Source organism: Myotis nattereri (assembly GCF_964212035.1).
Source record: "Myotis nattereri genome assembly, chromosome: 14".
Lineage (NCBI taxonomy): Eukaryota > Metazoa > Chordata > Mammalia > Chiroptera > Vespertilionidae > Myotis > Myotis nattereri.
Genome location: NC_138089.1, coordinates 43,287,269 through 43,308,321, shown reverse-complemented (window position 1 = coordinate 43,308,321; position 21,053 = coordinate 43,287,269). Strand labels below are relative to the sequence as shown.

At 39.8% G+C, this 21,053-nt stretch overlaps 1 protein-coding gene across 1 annotated transcript in view; it reads right to left on the bottom strand.

The window, feature by feature from the left end:
* Window positions 1–1,454: 1,454 nt before the first annotated feature.
* The window catches only part of LOC308529600 (ubiquitin-conjugating enzyme E2 E2), a 240,282-nt gene continuing 220,683 nt past the window's right edge, over window positions 1,455–21,053 (bottom strand). Inside the window, exon 6 of the mRNA XM_081105794.1 lies at window positions 1,455–2,271. Within this exon, the coding sequence (XP_080961920.1) occupies window positions 2,174–2,271 (98 nt within the window). The 3' untranslated portion in view covers window positions 1,455–2,173. The remainder of the gene's footprint in view (window positions 2,272–21,053) is intronic.

Sequence of the window (21,053 nt, the reverse complement as noted above, 5' to 3'; positions counted from 1 at the left end):
TCCTAATTCCCATCCAGGATGACCTTCTAGGTCTCCTCTCTAATCCTGGAATAAGAAAAGATGGACTACTTCTGCATTTGCTATCTTCAATGGTTTCCTGTAGAAAAACACATGAAGAATGTTCTATTTATTTGTTGTTTTATGATAAATTAAGCCTGCAACTTTCTGAATTATTTAATTTTTAAAAATACGTTTTTACTGATTTTAGAGAGAGAGGAAAGGAGATGGGAGAGAGAGATTACATCAATCAGCTGCCTCCTGCACGCCCCCTACTGCAATGGAGCCTACAACCCGGGCAAGGGCCCTGAACCTGAGACCACTTGGTGCCTGGGACAATACTCAATCAACTGAGCCACACTGGCCAGGACTGAACGATTTAAGATCTAAAAATATCATTTCAAACTACTTTCTCAATGGCCAGTGGTCCTGCCTTAGTCAATGATCTGCCAACATTTTATGTAACGAAGCTACAAAATACTATAATTAGCAATAATTGGTTTGAAAAGTTAAATAGTATCTGGTCATAACATTTGGAAAATGTTTCAAATGAAATTAGTGGTAATAATTTTATTAAAAAGAAAAAAATTATCTCTACAGACTCCGGTTTAAAAGTACCATTTTCAATATTAAAATATTTTCTTTAGGATTTCTTTTTACCATTAAAAAGGAACAAAAACTGCATGTTTTGAATCAGTTTTTAAAGTGCTTCAGGTAAAGATATTAAAATCTAAATTGGAACTATTTAGGGTGAATGACTTAATTTGTAAATCTTACTATTTAACAGTAAAGATGCTCCTGATGTGAGACCACGCTGTAGGTGGGCTTGTCACTGTAATTAGTAGAAGCAGGAGTTTCCGCCAGGCTTGTAACACAAAGAACGCTGAGTGTCAAACCGCACCACACGTTTCCTCTGCCTCCTATAGCTGCAGACCTAAAATAGCCTGAAGGTCAAAGCCATACATACTCTGATCATTGAATGTGCTGACCATGACTGATATAGTTGAGTTTACTTCTTTCACTAGAATTACGGAGAGAAAAAAAGAACCAAAATGCAAGGGCAATCACTGTAAGAATCTTAGGAGAAAAAAGAGAGATAAATAAGTTCACAAGTGGTAAAACAAAATGATCAGCTCTCACTTCCCTCTCACTAGAAAGCTATTTTTGGAGTCACATATTTTAATTCTTGGGTAAAGAATGTTTTAACAGAAAGGATGTCCATGAGAAAGTAATGCCCAGCTAATATGTAAAGCGATAGTGATCGGAAACAACCATAAAATCATCAGGCTATTGACAGCTGGAGAAATTCCACATGCTGAGCGACTCAATTACAAAGAAATATTAGGGGTGTGAGATGAAAAGTACACTTGAACCTGTAATTGAATTAGATAAGCCTGGCTGCGTGTGGGGCTGCGTGGGTCACCAGGAGAAAAAGCAGATGCCAGGCTGCCACGAGAGCGTTTGTCAGCCACAGTGATTTATTGAGTGCTTTAATAATACAAGTGTACATCAACTGATCCACAGTCCAAAGTGGCAGGTCCCTAAGAAATTTACAAGCACTTTAAGTAAATCAAAATACTTATTATTTTGTTCAATCCAATAGTCTTCTGCGTGGGGGACAGAAGGCTAGTGATAAACAGAGTCTCAGTAATGCACAGTGATTCTGATTGAAGCTTTTGTACAAAAACTTGTTCCCAGTAGCATGCACCCACCAATAAAGACTTCAGTACAAAAAATTAACCCTAAGCACTACATTTAAGTAGAAACGAGATATAATTCTGAATTCGTGTTTTCCCGAAAATCAAAATAAAACGAACAACGAAAAACAAAACCACACAGTAATACAAAGCTTTGTAAGAAAGCTCTTACTATTACAGATCCAACATTGTTTGCACTGAAAACAAAGTTCCCATCCGCGAGGAGGTGGGAAAAAGAACCCAAACCTTTCAAGTTAACAGAAATTAAAAAGGGAACACAACCGGAGGAAGGAGATGGGGCGGAGGGAGGAAAAGCAAAGGAAAAGCAGGAAGAGGAAAGAGGGAGAAGGGGGAAGGATGACATGGTTCAAAGTTTAATAAAAATAAGAAAATAAGAACCGAGGTCCGGAGGGGTGGGGGGGCTATTGATGCACTTGGTGAATGTGCTTGCACAGGTCCGGCGGGCGGCAGCGCAGGCCCTAGGTGGCATACCGCTTGGTCCACTGTCTGGCCATCCGGTCGTGCTCCGCTCTGTTGGTCATGTACTGCGTGGCAATGCTGCCCACCAGAGGGTCAGCTGGAAAGGAAGCAGAGGCAGGGTCAGTCAGTAGCAGCACCTCTTCCACTTTCTAAGTCGGGGAAGAGGAGGAGTGTCTGGGGTAGGAGGTGGGGGTAGGGTGGGGGTCAGCCGGGAGGAGCTGAGCAGCTGCTGCTCCAGCCTGGAACAGTGACCTGCAAATGACCTGCCACTGACAGACCACAATGCACACCGGCCGCTCCAAGAATCACTTACCTGTGCTTTCACCGATACCTCTTATCACATTTCTGCACAACTCTAATTCTCTCCCTGTCCCTACCACGCGGTTCTCACCCTCCTCTTCCTCTTGATTTCAAGTGGACATTTCACTGAGGAAACACAGGTGGGCTGTGAAGAGGAAACTCCAGGCACCTTGGTGAGATCACTCTTGGGAGGTTTGGATACCTTGGCAGCTTCTTTCCCTGAGGTTCCAACCCTGGCAGTGGCAGCACTTATGCCCCTGGCCACCTGCACTGAAGGAGCCAGTGAGGCCCAGTGTGTGTGTGTGTGTGTGTGTGTGTGTGTGTGTGTGTGTGTAGATAGTCTACTTCTTCCTCCAAATACGGGAATACCAAAATCCACACAACTCTTTACTACAAAAATACTGATAGATGTTAATACTAGCTAACACTCACTGCTTGACCTCGTCCTAACACTGTAGCATATTAACCCTATAAAACCCCGAGGGAGCTGACACAGGAGCGGTGGAAGCACAAGGAGGGTAAGTCACTTGCCCAGGGCAGAGCAAGGGGTGGAGCAGGGCCCTAAACTACAGGATTCTTTTATTTTCTTTTATATATTTTTTAATTGTTTTATTGCTTTAAGTATTACAAAGAGTATTATATATGTCTCCTTTTTTTTTCTCCCCTTGACCTTCCCCTAGCCTCCCATACTCCCCAGTGTCTTGTGTCGATTGGTTATGCTTATATGCATGCATACAAGTCCTTCGGTTGATATCTTACCCCCTCCCCCAACCCTCCCTGGCCTTCCCGCTGTAGTTTGACAGTCTGTTTGATGCTGCTCTGCCTCTGTATCTATTTTTGTTCATCAGTTTATAATGGTCTTAATTATCCATAAATGAGTGAGATCATGTGGTATTTTTCTTTCATTGACTGGCTTATTTCACTTAGCATAATGCTCTCCAGTTCCATCCATGCTGTTGCAAATGGTAAGAATTCCTTCTTTTTTACAGCAGCATAGTATTCCATCGTGTAGATGTACCACAGTTTTCTAATCCATTCATCTGCTGATGGGCACTTAGGCTGTTTCCAGATCTTAACTATGGTAAATTGTGCTGCTATGAACATAGGGGTGCATATATCCTTTCTGATTGGTGTTTCTGTTTTCTTGGGATATATTCCTAGAAGTGGGATCACTGGGTCAAATGGGAATTCCATTTTTAACTTTTTGAGGAAACTCCATACTGTCTTCCATAGTGGCTGCACCAGTCTGCATCCCAACCAGCAGTGCACGAGTGTTCCTTTTTCTCTACATCCTCTCCAGCACTTGTCGTTTGTTGATTTGTTGATGATAGCCATTCTGACACGTGTGAGATGGTACCTCATTGTCGTTTTGATTTGTATCTCTCAGATGATTAGTGACTTTGAACATGTTTTCATATGTCTCTTGGCTTTCTGAATGTCCTCTTTTGAAAGGTGTCTATTTAGTTCCTTTGCCCATTTTTTGATTGGATTGTTTATCTTCCTTTTGTTAAGTTGTATGAGTTCCCTATAAATGTTGGAGATTAAATCCTTTATCGGTGATAACATTGGCAAATATGTTCTCACATGCAGTGGGCTTTCTTGTTGTTTTGTTGATGGTTTCTTTTGCTGTGCGGAAGCTTTTTATTTTGATGTAGTCCCATTTGTTTATTTTCTCTTTAGTTTCCAATGCCCTAGGAGCTGTGTCTGTGAAGAAATTGCTTCGGCATATGTCTGAGATTTTGTTGCCTTTGGATTCCTCTAGTATTTTTATGGTTTCCCATCTTACATTTAAGTCCTTTATCCATTTTGAGTTTATTTTTGTGTATGGTGTAAGTTGGTGGTCTAGTTTCATTTTTTTGCATGTATCTGTCCAATTTTCCCAACACCATTTATTGAAGAGACTATCTTGACTCCATTGTGTGTTCTTGCCTCCTTTATCAAATATTAATTGAGCATCTTGGCTCGGGTCAATTTCTGGGCTCTCTATTCTATTTCATTGATCTATATGCCTGTTCTTGTGCCAGTACCAGGCAGTTTTGAGAACAGTGGCTTTGTAATACACCTTGATATCTGGTATTGAAATCCCACCTACTTTGTTGTTCTTTCTCGGGATCGCTGCAGCTATTCAGGGTCTTTTTTTATTCCAGACGAATTTTTGGAGAGTTCATTCTAGGTCTGTGAAATATGCCATTGGTATTTTAATGGGAAGTGTGTTGAATTTCTAGATTGCTTTGGGAAGTATGGACATTTTAATGATGTTGATTCTACCAATCCATGAATATGGTATGTTCTTCCATCTGTTTATGTCTTCCTCTATCTCTTTTTTCAACATCCTGTAGTTTTCTGAGTAGAGAGGTCTTTTACCTATTTAGTTAAGTTTATTCCTAGTTATCTTAATTCTTTTGGTGTGATAGTAAATGGGATTGCTTTTTTAGTCTCTTTTTCTGTAAGTTCACTATTGGTGTATAGAAATGCCATAGATTTCTTGGCATTAATTTTGTATCCTGCTACATTGCCAAATTCATTTATTAAGTCTAATACTTTTTTGATGGAGTCTTTAGGGTTTTTTATGTACAATATCATGTCATCTGAGAATAAGGACAGTTTTACTTCTTCTTTTCCAATCTGGATGCCTTTTATTTCTTCTTCTCTAATTGCAATGGCTAATACTTCCAGTACTATGTCGAACAGGAGTGGTGAGAGTGGGCATCCCTGTCTTGTTCCTGTTCTTAGGGGAAATGGTTTTAGTTTTTGTCCATTGAGTATGATGTTGGCTGTGGGTTTGTCATATATGGCTTTTTTTATGTTGAGGTATGATCCTTCTATTCCCACCTTGCTGAGAGTTTTTATCAAAAATGGGTGTTGATTTTGTCAAATGCTTTTTCTGCATCAATTGATATGACTATGTGGTTTTTTTTCTTTCAATTTGTTTATGTGATATATCAAGTTTATTGATTTGCAGATATTGTACCATCCTTGCATCCTTGGGATAAATCCTACTTGGTCATGAGCTCTCTATCCAGACAGAAACAACATTTTTTAAAAAATCAAAAAAAAAAAAAGTAATTTAGGTTTCTGGAGATTCCAGAATGCACCCTTTACCTCCATTCTTTAATTTTACTCTTTCCCTGATTAAAAAAAACACACGTATTGTTAACATTTTGACATATCTTCCTAGACTTCTTTTCTAAATATACATTTAATAAAGATTACCTTATAGTTTGCTTTTGTAATCTTTTGATTAAAAAATTGCTATATGGTAAATAACTTTATATCAATCAGTACAGTTCTAGCGCATCATTTTTAATATTTATCTGAATTAATAACCAATTTCCTATTTAGACATTTGGGTTCTCTCCAATCTTTTTGCTTTATAAACCCTGCTGTGAAGAACACTATTGTGCACTTGGCAAATTTATGCAACTCTTACATCGGTTTGAAGTATAAATGAACAAATAAAAGTACAAAATGAAGGTATTTAAAAATCATGTGTTATTAATCAAATAGTTCTTCATGCTAAAATTTTTTACTGAATGGAAGAAAGTTAAGACTGCAAATAACAACTGAAATTATGCAATATATGTGCATCCAATAACTATCACAGTGAATTTAATGGAGTAAGAAGCTTTTTGTTTAGTGTTTTTATAATTATAAATCTAAGTAAGGTGGACTCTTGTTATGAGATTTCATATTTCATGGCTACAGACATATTATATGAAATAATAGTCTCTAAACATTAATCGACCTTATTCCTTTCACAATTTCTTAAGAAGGAAAAATTTCCCATAATTTTGGGATTCTAGATTACTACTACTTTCCCCAGTCATAATCAATCTTTGAGACTATCACTATCACCAATCAATCTTCCTCCTTTTTACTAAAGAAATCCAGAAAGTTCATCAGTGGAAATGGATACTTAAGTCTCCTCCAATTTTTGCCAAGACCATGAGCACACATGTCCAGGTTATCAAGGGCCAGGTAAAGTCAAAGGAAGTCAAGGCCAAGATCCCAGAGGGCAGCAGCCAAAAGCTCAATCAACTTGCCTACACTGCTCACCTCAAGCTTGGGAAACATGCGCATGCCCACATTGCCAAGGTCCACAGGCTCTGCCGGCCAGTGTCCAAGGCCACTGCTTCAACTGTAGCTCTGGCTCAGCCTCCATAAAGAGTCTGTCCATGCAGATACTAACAGAAAAGGACTTGGTAATAACTAATGGCTACTGGTAGAGAAAGCAGCACATCCAATGATTGTGTGAAGCAGCAAATTAATGTAAAAATATTAGAAATCAAAATGTAAGGGCAAAATTCTTATGCTAGCTTCTTATTAAAAAAGCATTTTCTTTAAGCACTGCCCACAGTTGCAGTTGGTGGAAATGCTTTAATGACACTGTAATGTCACCATCAGCCAAATCTTTAAGTCCAGGAGTTGAGGAGGTAAGTCTTTATTTTTTTTTTTAAAATGTATTTTTATTGATTTTAGAGAAGAAGGGAGAGGGAGAGAGAGATAGAAACATCAATGATGAGAGAGACTCATTGATCAGCTGCCTCCTGCACATCCCCTAATGGGGATCCAGGCTGCAACCCAGGCATGTGCCCTTGACCCGAATCAAACCGGGGACCCTTCAGTCCACAGGCTGACACTCTGTCCACTGAGCCAAACCAGCTAGGGCTTTCAATTTTTTTATTGGGTAGTTTATTTTTAAATATATTTTTATTGATTTCAGAGAGGAAGGGAGAGGGAGAAAGAGATAGAAACATCAATGACGAGAGAGAATCATTGATTGGCTGCCTCTTGAGTGCCCCACACTGGGGATCAAACACGCAACCCAGGCATGTGCCCTTGACCGGAACTGAACCCAAGACCTTTCAGTCTGCAGGCAGATGCTCTATCGACTGAGCCAAATGGGCTAGGGCTGAAGACATCTATTTACTAGTAAATATTTTTAATGTGTTGTGCAAAGGAGCCACCTAGCAGCTGGCAGTGCTGAGAAGTCACACTGCTGTATCATAATGATAAACTTTAAAAATGTATCAGCTTTAATAGTTATATTACTTAAATTCTTAAAATTTCATATCTATTCTTCTATCTCAGATCACTTTATTATGGGAACATTCATCCTTGCCTTAGGCTGTTCATTGATTTAAAAAAAATTTTTTTTTGTTAATCTTCACCTGAGGTCATTTAAAAAAAATATATTTTTATTGATTTCAGAGAGGAAGAGAGAGGGAGAGAGAGATGGAAACATCAATGATAAGGGAGAGTCATTGATCGGCTGCCTCCCGCACATCCCGCACTGGGGATTGAGCCTACAACCCAGGCCTGTGCCCTTGACCAGAATCAAAGCTGGGACCCTTCAGTCCCCAGTATGATGCTCTATCCACTGAGCCAAACCGACGAGGGCCTGAGGTCATTTTTCCATTGCTTTTTTCAGAGAGAGTAGGAGGGAGGGATTTATTATATTTTCTGGTTTGGTGTCATGCTTATTTATAAAGGCCCTCTCCATCCAAGCTAGTATTTTAGAAATATTCCTCTACAGTTAGATATAGTAGCTTTTATGTGCAATGTTAGCTTTATCATACACAAGGTTCTTATACATATCTGGACTTGATTCTTCACTTGATATTCTCTCAATAGGTTAATTCGTCTTTTGCATTGTATTCCTCCTGTTTTTCTCACTATAGTTTTATAGTTTGTTTTTTGATATCTGGTAGGGTAAGTTCTTGCTCTTCCCAATTCCTTTCGTTCACTACAATTTTATTTGGAGAACCCTAATATTGATGAGGTTAATTAAGACTTGGAGCAATTAAAGCTATTTCACCCCAGGGTTACAGGAATCTCATGTCTCCTTGAAGAACATTATCAAGACTTAGAAGATCTGAATTCCTCTGGGTCTACTAATTAAAAATCAAGTGAGTAGGACAAAGTTAAGGTTTTTGCATTTTGAAATGTAGGAAAACCTGGCTTCTAATTATAGGCCTAATCCAAACCAGAAAGATTAAGTACCCTGAAAAGACACACACAAACACACACACACATATATAGTACATACATAATATATGTAAAATACGTTATATATGTATGAGTGTGTATATATATAAACAAAGTAATTTAGGGAGAAAGTTATCATGTCTATGATTTAAACCAAATGATGGACATTATGAAACTAGGTTTAAATTTGAGAGTGCTAAATAAAACTGCATACAAGTCTAGCAAGATATGCTGTTACTCAAGAATTAATAACTGGTGATGTTAAAAAGAGGTATCAAGTACCTCCAATTCTAAAAAGACATTAATACCTCCTCAAGACTTATTAAGAAAAGATGAGCTGGCTCTGACAGCCCCAGATGCCTGTTCTAAGATATGGAAAAGGGGAGAAAGCTTTGTGGGAATACAGAGTTCCCACCCGGGAGTGTGGTGTGTGGGGTGCAGCTTCCCTGTGTTCTCTCCTCCCACCAACACTAAAACGGGGAGAGAAGAACCTTTCCTTCTCCAAGCGATGTGAGGAGGGCACTGAGAGACTTCCTGGCTGGAGACTTAAACCAGATATGAGCTGCTCAGGCAGCTGCCCTGCTGATTTACCCCTTGACATTGAGAGGGAGGGAGGGAGGGAGGGAGTGGTAGAGAGAGAGAGAGAGAGAGAGAGAGAGAGAGAGAGAGAGAGACCGAGACCCCAAAGAAGCAGTCTATCCTGCTATCTCTTCCATGTCCTATCAGGAAGGCAGCTTCCAGTGGAGGGGACCCCAGTAGCTACAAGGCTTAGGAGCATGCTGTGTGAGGGGCAGCAGTGTTCTTGAGCCAGCTGGTTAGCTAATTTTTAAATTTTTAGGAATTTAAACACAGCCATTATTAAAATTTAGTTATATAAAGTTACAGTGAAATATTTTATAAAAAGGTAACAAATACTTAAACTTCATTCCTTAATTATTTTACTGCTATTATCTGCATGGTAGAAAAGAACAGCATGCTACGCTTCATCTTGGCCCAATTATGCATTCAGTAACGTCATGTATGTAGCTGGAATTGGCAAATGCTGCAAATTAGGATTTGATTTATTTTTGTTGCCTGCAGTTAAGAAAGTGATGGAAAAATGCTAATAAAGCAGATTAAACAAAAAAAATGCATCATGTCGAGAGTTTTTACATTTTGAATAGCATAAAAATTGAAGAATATATTCTTCCAGTATTTGAAACTATTATCTTATTCAGCAAAGACTTTGCTCATGACATTGACTAACAAGTGAAGTTCCAACATTTTTCTTCTTTGTTTCACTTTTGTCTTAGTTCTTAATTTAAATGAAAATATCACCCACCATTCATGTTAAAACCACACTCATTTTTCTGCTGCAACAATAAGATGGATACATATAAGTTTTAGCAAAAATCATTGAAAGTCTTCTGGGAGAATTAATTGGCTATGTGGGAGTTGCATTAGAGTATTATATGTTTTATTTGGGTACTACACATCAGAAACACGTGTAATAAATTTATGTACATATTCACATATCACCACACCATACCTGCCCCCAGATAGTATCAAGCATTTTACTAGTATACCACTGGGGAAGGGGTCAGTCAAGGAGGTTGTGTCTCCCACATCAGGGAACTGGAAAGGGAACTCTCTACATTCCCCAATATGAAGCAGCATTTTGACACCTGTCACCCAGAAGGCATGGGTGGCATGGGGAGGATGGCATGGATGGCAGGGGAAATTAGGTGAAGGAACTCAGTTCTCATCCAGTATCTAGCCCCTACTATAAGGAAATTAGATTAAAATCAGGTATAAGACAGGAGTTTAAAAATGGAGCATACTGATCTTCTACTAACTGAAAGTGGCCTGAATGCTATGAGATCTGCTAAATATTGTTGAGACAGAAAAAGCAAGATTCAACAAAACATGGCCTAAGGCAGTGACTGGAGAAAATGAAAACCATTCCATATTAATGCCTCCTGAGTCGAGATCACTCAATAAACAATAAAAATACACTGGCTATAACCTATACTGTTGGTCAATTATTTTTAAAACTTAAAAAATCATCCTATAAACCTACATAGCAGTGCTATGTACATTAAATCAATGTGTTTTTAAACATAAAGTGATGTTAGAATAGATTCATCTAAAGAAGAGCACAGATGGTGCATTCCTACTGAGAAGCTATTGGATTGCGGTTCTAGGCTTAGTTAAGCAATAATTCCTAATGAATTTAGAAAATATCCTTACACTGGAGGACTTGAGATACCAAAGAGTCACAGATTACTTTCCCAAAAATACCACTGGAAAAAGCTGTGGCTGCAGAAAGTAGGCAAGAGTCAAAGATGCCAAGACATCAAAGCTAGATATTTTTTTAAAAGCAGGTTTGACCGGCTGATGTGGCTCAGTGGTTGAGCATCAACCTACGAACCTATGAACCAGGAGGTCAAGGTTCAATTCCAGGTCAGGGCACATACCCAGGTTACAGGCTCGATCCCCAGTGTGGGGTGTGCAGGAGGCAGCCGATCAATGATTCTCTCTCATCACAGATGTTTCTCTCTCTATCTCTAAAATCAATAAAAATATATGAAAAAATAATATAAGCAGCTCTATTGAGATATAATTCATAAACCATACGATTTACCTATTCAATGCATACACTTCAGTGGTTTTTGTACATTCACAGTTATGTAACCATTTGCACAATCCATTTTGGAATGTTTTCATCATCCCCAAAAGAAACCTTGCACCTATTAGCAGTTACTCTCCAGCTCTCCAAATTCTCCATCCCTTGGAATCCAGAAATTTACTTATTTATTTTCTGTCTCTATATATTTGTCTATTTTGGACATTTCACATAAATGGACCCATATAACATGTAGTCTTTTGCAACTGGCTTCTTTCACACAATGTTTTCAAGGCTCACCCATGTTGTAACATGCATCAGTACTTCATCCCTACCTGCCTTTTAATTTTTTAAAATATATTTTTATTGAGTTCAGAAAGGAAGGGAGAGGAAGGGAGAGATAGAAACATCAATGATGAGAGAGAATCATTGATCGGCTGCCTCCTGCAGGCCCCCCACCCGGGGTAGAGCCCGCAATCAGGGCACGTGCCCTTGACCGGAATTGAACCCAGGGCCCTCAGTCCGCACGCCAACGCTCTATCCACTGAGCAAAACCAGCTAGCACCCCCCGCCTTTAAATATATTTATTGATTTTAGAGAGGAAGGGAGAGGGAGAGAAAGACAGAAACATCAATGATGAAAGAGAATAATTGATTGGCTGCCTCCTACATGCCTCACACAGGGGATCAAGCCCACAATCCAGACATATGCCCTTGACTGGAATCAAACCCGGGACTCTTCAGTCCACAGGCCGACGCTCTATCCACTGAGCCAAACCAGCTAGGGCCTTCATCTGCGCCCCCCCCCCCCACCCTTTTTTTTGCCAAATAATATTTTATAGTATGAATATACCACATAATGTTAATCCACTCATCAGCTGGTGACATGTGGTTTGTTTTCTCTTTCTGGCTATTATGAGTAATGCTGCTAGAAACATCTGTGTACAAGTTTTGCATGGACATGTTTTCACTCCTCTTGGGTATATATACCTAGGAGTGGAGTTGCTTGATCATATGGTAACCATGGTTAACCATTAGAGGAACTGCCAAAGTGCTGTCCAAAGAGGATGCACCTGTTTATATCCCCACTAGCAATGTGTGAGGGTTCCAATTCTCCACACCCTCACCTACACGTTATCTAATGACGCCAGATTTTAAAGAGAGAATAGTTTATGCCCCATTGGCCTACACTGACCAGGAATCCAGGTTTTTGTTGCGTTTTTTAAATATAAGGCATTCTCTACTAACATTTGTTCCTGCCAACTATAGAAAATAATCCTCTTATTGGAGTATTTTTCTCGTGGTGTCTGGCTGTGAGACCAGAAATTTACCTGATCCTCTTCCCTGTACTTCCAGCCCTGATTGAAATAAAAATGACAACAATAATCTAACAGGACTTGTTTGTAATGCACACCTTTTCTTCAAAATAAAAAAATATACATTTACAGTTCTCAAATGTAGTCCATCCACTACAAATTGCTATCTAATTTATTAATTTTCCCCTCAAATAGTCTTTTTTTGCCCACACCCCTATTCAGTAGCTAGGAGTGGGACAGGAGATGGTTTTGAGAGAGGAGGTGCATACAGCAGTCATGCCTTAGATATCACACATGTCCACACTCTCAATCTGGACTTAAGTCCAGAGATAGAAATACCCAGGTCAGAGCCAGAGCTGGACAAGAATCTCAGTGGTTTCAGTTTACTAGATCACTCTGCTGCCTCTGGTGCTGAAAGTATGTGGTGAGGCTGCCTGGTGAGTCATAAGGATGCTTTCCATGCTGAGGAATGACTTTCCACTGAAGGTGTGGGCTTTGATTTGGGCCGAGGCCTTGCTCTTATCCTCTCTTCCGAAAGGGATGTTGCTGAATCCTCTGTTGAACCTGACTGTCATTGAGGAGGGCACTGAGCACTCTGCCTGCTGACTCTCCTCTCTCCTGAGGGCATCGCAAAACCAGCAGTCTGTGGACTGTGGATGGACATTCAGTAAGTGTGTAACAAATGAAGTAATGAGTCATCAGACCCACTGGTCAGGGATGGAATTTAGTTTGTAGGTGGTATCAGGTTCCCGGGCTGAACATCCTTCCTCCTTCCCATGCTCGCGCCTTAATGACATTATAGTGTAGGATCAGCAGCTCTCCTAGTCACTGACTTGAGATGAAAAGCATTTGGGCAGCACCAGCGCCAATTTTTTTGTGGTTTAATATTGAGCTATATCTGCTAAAGAAGAGAATATGAGTGATTTTCTAAAAGTGATGTCTTGTTTTGTCTTCAAGCTTCACTGCTATCTTCTTTTAGTGCTTGTAGGTTTCAATCCTTATAATTTATAAAGATTGCTATATTTAGTAATATTCAGTAGTTTCCTGTTTTAGTTCAGACATCACACCTAAACTTGAACCTACTGTTGTTTTAACCTCTTGGGCAACATGATCTGCCACACCATACTTGGTCCATATACTACTGCTTCTCCCCTCTTCTGCTTCAGCAACGTGGGCAGATCTATTTCTAGGATTCGAACTCTTCCTATATCCTTCTGATATAGGTGAAGAACCATGTCCAAATAAATTCTAATATGCCATAGGTGGTAAATTATGAACCTTGTTTTCCATTTTTCCTGCTAGCAGAAAATGGGAGATGGCTTAGTGGGCTGACAGGACTGTTAACCGACCAGGTACCATAAACTGACTAAACAATATGCACTGGTCTTGAAATGCATCCTTCTTGTTCACCTCAACTGGCCTGGACCTTTGTGGGGACCAGGCACAGCCAGGCTCACACAGTTTCTAGTGGCGCTGTCACAGGTTAGGAAACCAGTCCTGGGGATTCTGACTCCCTAACAGTCCTCGGCCCTTCTGCTCTTCTTCCTCTGTATGGGCTCTGTCACTCCTACCCAGACCATCAAGACACCCTTCTGAAAGTCTCCCTGTCTCCATGCTCTCCACTCTCAGATGAACTAAGCTTTTTAGTCTCTAAGGACATAAACCTGGCCATGCAAGGCCCAAGGTCCCTCTCTCAAAACCTTCTATTCCCCTCACCCCACCCCCAGATCCTCAGTGGCGAAGGCCAATTATAAATACAGATATATTTTTGCCAATAACTTATGTTTCAGATGTTTTTTACCCATTGAATTACTTTCCAACACCCTCAATTAAACTTTTATCTACAACAGAGACTATTCTAACGTCCTGTCCTCCTCTTTAGTTCTTACTATTAATGAAGGAAATAGAAATTTTCAAAGAAGCAAACATGTTAAAGTGAGAGAATACTATAAAATAGACTAGTGTGAAATCATTATTCAAAAACAAAAACTCTTGATGCTCACTAAGTGTTAAGTGACATTAAAATAATGCCTCAATACGAACTGGTTTCCCTTTTAATAGCCTCATGAGCAATAACTCCCGACAAGAAATTGGGCAGCCTGCATGGTCATTCTGGGCTTCCCTAGGGAGACCAATCTCTGGGGAAGAAGAAAATGAAACCACTGATCTCATGAGGGGGCCCTTAAAACACAAAGAGGAGGAAAGAAAAGAGGTGGCTGCAGCCCCCGCCACAGTAATCTTCATACACATTATTAACTCCTTTAAAATAATGCTCAATGATTTGGGCAGAATCATCTCATCTTGTATGTGAGAGAAGGGAAAAGATCAAACTGCTTATTGTGGGATTTTCCTAATCTGCATTTTAAACTGGATTTTAAACCGTTTCAGAGTTAAGCCAACTTCTCTTTGGCAGATGGCCCCTATAACCTGCTAGGGTGGAAATCTCCATCTTCCACTTCCTGCTGCTTTCCTAAGTAGGCCTTTGATTACTCTTGACGAGCCCGGCTGCACTTGCCTCTATAACCTGTTGACCTTTCTTACCTTTATACTGCTCAGCCCAGCTGCAAGCCTCTCAATCTCACTTAAGAAAAAAGAAAAGAAAAAAGCCAGGCCTATTTGGGGACAAGGACATACATCAAAACTCTTCAACTTTCTCAAGACTCATCACAAGACTATAATACAGTAATTCAAAGTTGGCTTCTCTCTGATTGCACAGCAACTGTGTGAAGTAGGGGACATCTAGCTTGTATCTGGGTGCCTCACTCCCCATCTGGCTAATTCCCTGGCATATTTCTCTTCTCGACACATATCTTTCTCTCCCAAAGGAAGAGAAATCAGTTTCATATAACTAATGTGCCATCTTTTCCAGAGGTATGTACATTTCCTTTTTTTTTTTTTTTTTTAAAAATATATTTTATTGATTTTTTACAGAGAGGAAGGGAGAGAGATAGAGAGTTAGAAACATCGATGAGAGAGAAACATCGATCAGCTGCCTCCTGCACATCTCCCACTGGGGATGTGCCCACAACCCAGGTACATGCCCTTGACCAGAATCGAACCTGGGACCTTTCAGTCCGCAGGCTGATGCTCTATCCACTGAGCCAAACCGGTTTCGGCTCCTTTTTTTTTTTTTTTTTTTTTTATGTGACTCAGGCATGAAACAGCTCTGGCCACCGACACAGGCATCAAGCTAGGATAAACTAAGGACTGTATATCTGCTTTGCCCTGGATTGATATAATAGCAACACCACCAATCAGGTAGGTGTCTCCTTGCCCACTGCCAGGGGGTGAGGTATGTACATTTTCAAAGAGAACTATAGAGACCACACTTAGCACAAATAAATTACCAAAATAATTGGAATGAAAGAGTATGTATACACTTTACTTGTGTCTTGTGACTAAGAGAAATTATGGGTTCTTCAAATCACATGGCTGAAAGCCACCTTGCACTCTGCTACGCGGACCCAGTGCATTGTGACTCAAAACGGTATCTTTTCCACTCCCTACTTCTAAGCCTGGTTTTGATTATTACTGCCCATGTAGCTGGCTGTGCTAAGCCATTCTTCATGGAAATTTGGCACTCACTGATGATTTAGCCTTTCAAATGACATTTAAAAAATGTTTTTATTGACTTTTAGAGAGAGAGGAAGGGAGAGGGATAGAAACATTGATAAGAGAAACACTGATCGGCTGCCTCCTGCACACCCCCTACTGGGGACTGAGTCTGAAACCCGGGCATGTGCCCTGACCGGGAATTGAACGGGTGGCCCTTGTTTCACGGGTTGACACTCAACCACTGAGCCACACCAGCTGGGCTCAAATGACATTTTAACACATTGAGGACCAGTAGTTTTATTGCTAGCTTTACCCAGTGGCCAGATAAGTTTCTATTGAACGAGTACAAAAAAGTTTTACGTAAATGTTAAAGGCACACTTTAAAATTAAATACCCATTGCATTTTGAAGTTATTTATTACATGTTCTTACAAGCTAATATCTTTTTAAAGAATTCTTGTGATTGGCCACAAGCCTTAGAGTAGAAAACACGAGAATTCTCGTGATCCCTCTGCAATGAGTTAATGAGGGATCCCATTCTAATGTACATGCTGCCAAGCTACTGTGGTGTTAACTCATGCTAAATATTTTATCCAGACTTTAAAATTCTTATTGGAATGAAGAGTAGATATTGTGCTGTTAATTCAATATTATACTACAAAAAGAAAATAAAAGGAAGAAAAAAAGGGGAAGGATATATAAACTGCTTATGGCAGGACAGACAGATGGGGCCTGCTGGTATTAAATACAACTATGTATCTCTTATTTCTGGAAGCAAGTAATTAAATTTTAAATCTGGAAATGAAAATTAGCTTAGTAATTTAAACCTAATTCTCATTTGCACTAAGTTCAAGTCTTTCGTCTAGTCGTACATGATATGTGACAAAGACCCACTGGTAATCTAGTGTAAGGGTGACAGGTCATAGTTAAGGCTGATTACAAGGCAGTAAAAACAACATTTTAATGTATTCCATGCCCAATGGCTCTTTGGGATTGCCTGCGCCTAGGTGCGTGGTTGTATTAACAAGCAGCCCTCAATGTATAATCAAGTTATAAACCAAAATAAAAACAAATTAATTGTTTCTCTAGAGACAACAGAAGAATAAAACTTTAGTGCTTAATTTCATTAGCTGGTTATTTTTAACCTGTCAAAACTAAAGTCCATGGAGTTCAATATGTTCATCCCATACCTACAGCAAATCATTACATTATGCTCTGTTGAGACTTCATTATTCTGGTGATTTATTTGACTGATCTAATTTATTTGACTGATCTCATTAGGAAATGGTACGTAATAACCTATCATGAGAGTAAAGGTTGTCTATAAAAATTTAGTTTTAGCGCTTGAACTGGTCAATAAATAACATTTAGATGAGCAGATTTCAGTGAAAATAAGTGCTGAAGCATGCAAACCAGGGTGCTCATACTAGATGGGCAATATCCAGCAGATAGATCTTAGATAACTGTCATATTCAGAAAGTTGGTACACACCATCCCTCCTACAATATACTACAAGTTAAATTAAGGGCGAAATTCTATAAATTAACCACAGGTGAGCCCACTTTAGGGAAAACATGCTGATGAGCTGTTACCTTGAACCTCCTTTACTTGAAGACTGATTTCAGGATGGTCCAAACATCATCTGGACTCACTACCAGACTTGCTTTTAAGTAACTATGAGACTCAAGCTTTAAACTGAAAACATTTATGTATATGCTGATAGATAAATTGTGTGTGTGTGTGTGTGTGTGTGTGTACTTAGGTGCATAAAAGCGCAGGGCAGAGGAGGAGCGATAGTAAAGTAAATACTGTTTGCATACTTGCATTGATCTGGGCTTTCACACCATACTTACAGAATAAAAGACACTGAGCAATGTATTTTTGAGGTCTGAGAATGAATGTGCAGATCAGACATGGTAAGCTTGAGACTAGCTCAAAGTCATGGTGAAATACTTTGGCAACCAGGTTTTGTTAGGGCATCAAGCTGCTAGTGGCTTTGGAGGACATATCTGATTAGGTGGAACCAACTCTTGCCCAGCTACTATTGTTGACATTCCTTTGATAAAACGATCTATAATATGACCTTCAAGGGATATCACCCCAGAGAATAACAATGAGAAATGCAGTAAGACAACCATTTTGACACGCTCCTCTCAGACACAGGCTGACCTAGTGTGTTGATGTCAAGAGAAACAAAAAGCTAGACTGACTTTCTAATGGAATTTGTGAGATCCCTATAAACTCCAAGAAAGGCTACCTAAGCCTCGTTTGTGGACAAGGGGATAGAAAAATACAGTGACAGAGTAACTTGCTAATAAAGAATTGATAACTAACCTCTTGAAAACCTTATGCATGAGGTCTGCTATGCTCTTTATCTTTGAAAAATTGAGTGAATGATTAGGAAGCTGAATCTCAATTGCATAAAGCACATTACTGATAGGTAAAGAAAGGAATAATTTTACATAACATACCAATTCTGTGTGCACTATTTCAGAATCATAGAATGTTAGCATGTTTTAAAGTCACGCAGGACTTTTATGAGTTAATTTAAAATATACATTTTGATGGTATAGAAGAAACGCTGGATTCCTGAGATATACATGCTTAAGCCATGTAAGTGACATAAAGGATAAAATTCTAAACCATAAGTTTGTATGACATATTTCAAGAGTAATCTTTGACTTCATAATAACTTAAGTAACATTATGTTATTACTTAAGTAATAACCATTTTCTTCAGAAACAAATGTCCAATTTTAAATGGTTAATTTACAATCCATTTCACAAGCTATATCAGTTTATTCATGTAAATGGTAGATTAAAAATCATCAATCAAAACAAAGGCCCCCTCATTATGGCTACCAGCATACCCATACTTTGATAAAGAACTGAAAAAAACGTAGACACTGTTGGAAAACTGCTTTACTCCAAGCCCACAAGTTGTATGTCTTTGTAGTTATCCCTTTTCCTACCTAAAAAATTTACAAATGTAAAGTTTATAGTATCATTGGTTCTTGATGTAGAATTGTGTTTTACGAAAATATGACCAAAGATTTCTGTCATTCCATAAAAAGAAAATGTAGAATGTCTTGGGCTATATTAACAATGGAAACATCTCAAGTAATTTATTGATTTTATCTTACTTATAAGGCCACAGGCTAACTTTATGACTGATACACAAAAGGACACTCGTGATATCATCTTCAACTTTGATCTGTAAGACCCTCGGGCAGATATAATAAAGGTGATCATGAATCAACAGGAAAATGTTTGTTAAAATTGAGAAAATAAGGAACTTTCTCTTTACATTTAAATTTTTTATATGAAAAATACTATTAATACACTTTGAAAAATTCGTTTTGCTATAGAATGACTGACTCTAATGGCAACACTTAAGTAATGCTAAAGCAAGACATCCTATATTTGGGAAGTTAAAAGACTGGCTGGAAATAGCAGGGAATGGGGGAAAACAGGCCGCTAGGTTTCAGGCAAACTAGAGGTCAATGTTTTTCTGGATGATTCACGGCCATAGCCTTGAATGGCAGTTGAAGAGTATTTCCCACTGTGCTGGCATTCACGGGTGACAGCTGAGGGAGAGATGAGGGCAGCTAACAGAGAAGCCACAAGACCTCACATTTTTAAAAGTTCAAAAGTGCAATTTGTAAAACAAACAGTGGTCCAGGTTCTGCTCACAATGAAGGAGCTGGGACTGCTGACTGTGCAGACTGTGAGCTGAGCAGTGGGGAGACACACACACACACACACACACACACACACACACACAGTCTTCCTCGTGCGAGCTCCTGACTATTGAGCTCTTGGAACTGTAGCAATGTTCAAACTCAAAATCTTCTCTTTGGTTACTTTCCTTAATTAGGCCCTTTTTACCTGGTGCCTCAATAATAGTGACTATTAATTCAGTTACATAGATGTTTACCATGAGCCTTTTATAATGCTGGATATTTTGCTAACAGTAAGCAAGATGAGGAAGGAGGAAGATCAATTCCTGCCCTGCCTAAAATTTGGGATAAACTGAGGAAATACAGGTGTAGTGAATAACCAGTCCCTAGGATTGGTACATGATGCAGAATATTTTACCAACATTCTGACAGAAACTTTATATACACCTTGGATTAGTCTGTTTGTCTCCCTGGTGAGCGAGTCTGAGGACTGAGAAAGAGCCCCCACCCTCCCGCTCCACCCCGATTAATGTTGAGAGTCCTCTACCCAGTCGAAGGGGTAGACACTGCTGATCCGCTGATGAAAGCATTCTGGGCTCCCTGCAAGGGAGCACCTGGTGTCCTAGCCACAGGGCTGCGGGTGGTGTTTCTAACACAGGACATCCTGGCCGAGCAGGCATCCTGAGGCAGAGGGCTTCCATCACTGGTCACCATGGCCCTCATGGTGAATGCAAGCCCTGGTTTTACGTGATGATTCACATACAGTCAAAATCTTGTACTTTAATCTCAAGAGCAGGGACTTTAACCTAAGTATTTTAACTACTCCTTCCTTCCTGCCCTGGCCTTAGGTCTGATCCAGAGCTTGGTAAATGTCTGTTGAACAGCCAAGCACTGAACTTGAGGCATCAGTGTGGTGTCTGTGCACAGAAGCGACATCTGAGCTGTGTCACACAGAGACCAGGGCTGGGGTAGTATGACCCAGATGTTAAGGGGCCAAGCTCTGGAGACAAACTCCATGAATCTAAATCCTAGTTCTGACCTCTTACCTGAACAAATCTAACCTCTCTGAGCCTGTGCTTCTCCCCTGCAAAACCCATAGGCGGGTTGAGAGGATTAAATGAGAAAACTAATGAGAAGCACTGAATAGTGTCTGCTACTCAGTAGGTTCAAAGGTGGCCAGCTGTTGCCGTTGTTACCACATTCATTATCATTATCATCGCAAACCTGGCAAAAGAAAAGAGAAGCCAACAGCCAGTGCTCGCCCTCCCTGCTGCCTGGGTGTTAACGCTGCTGGACTCGGGCCACTTCGCTGAAGAGCAGAGAGGGCTGCTTCCCAACTTCCTTTCCTGACTCCCCTGGGTCAAACTGTCATTCAACGGGTTGACCTGTAGGTCAAGCTGTCTGGTGTCTCTAGTGAGCTGCTTTTAGAAAGTGGATG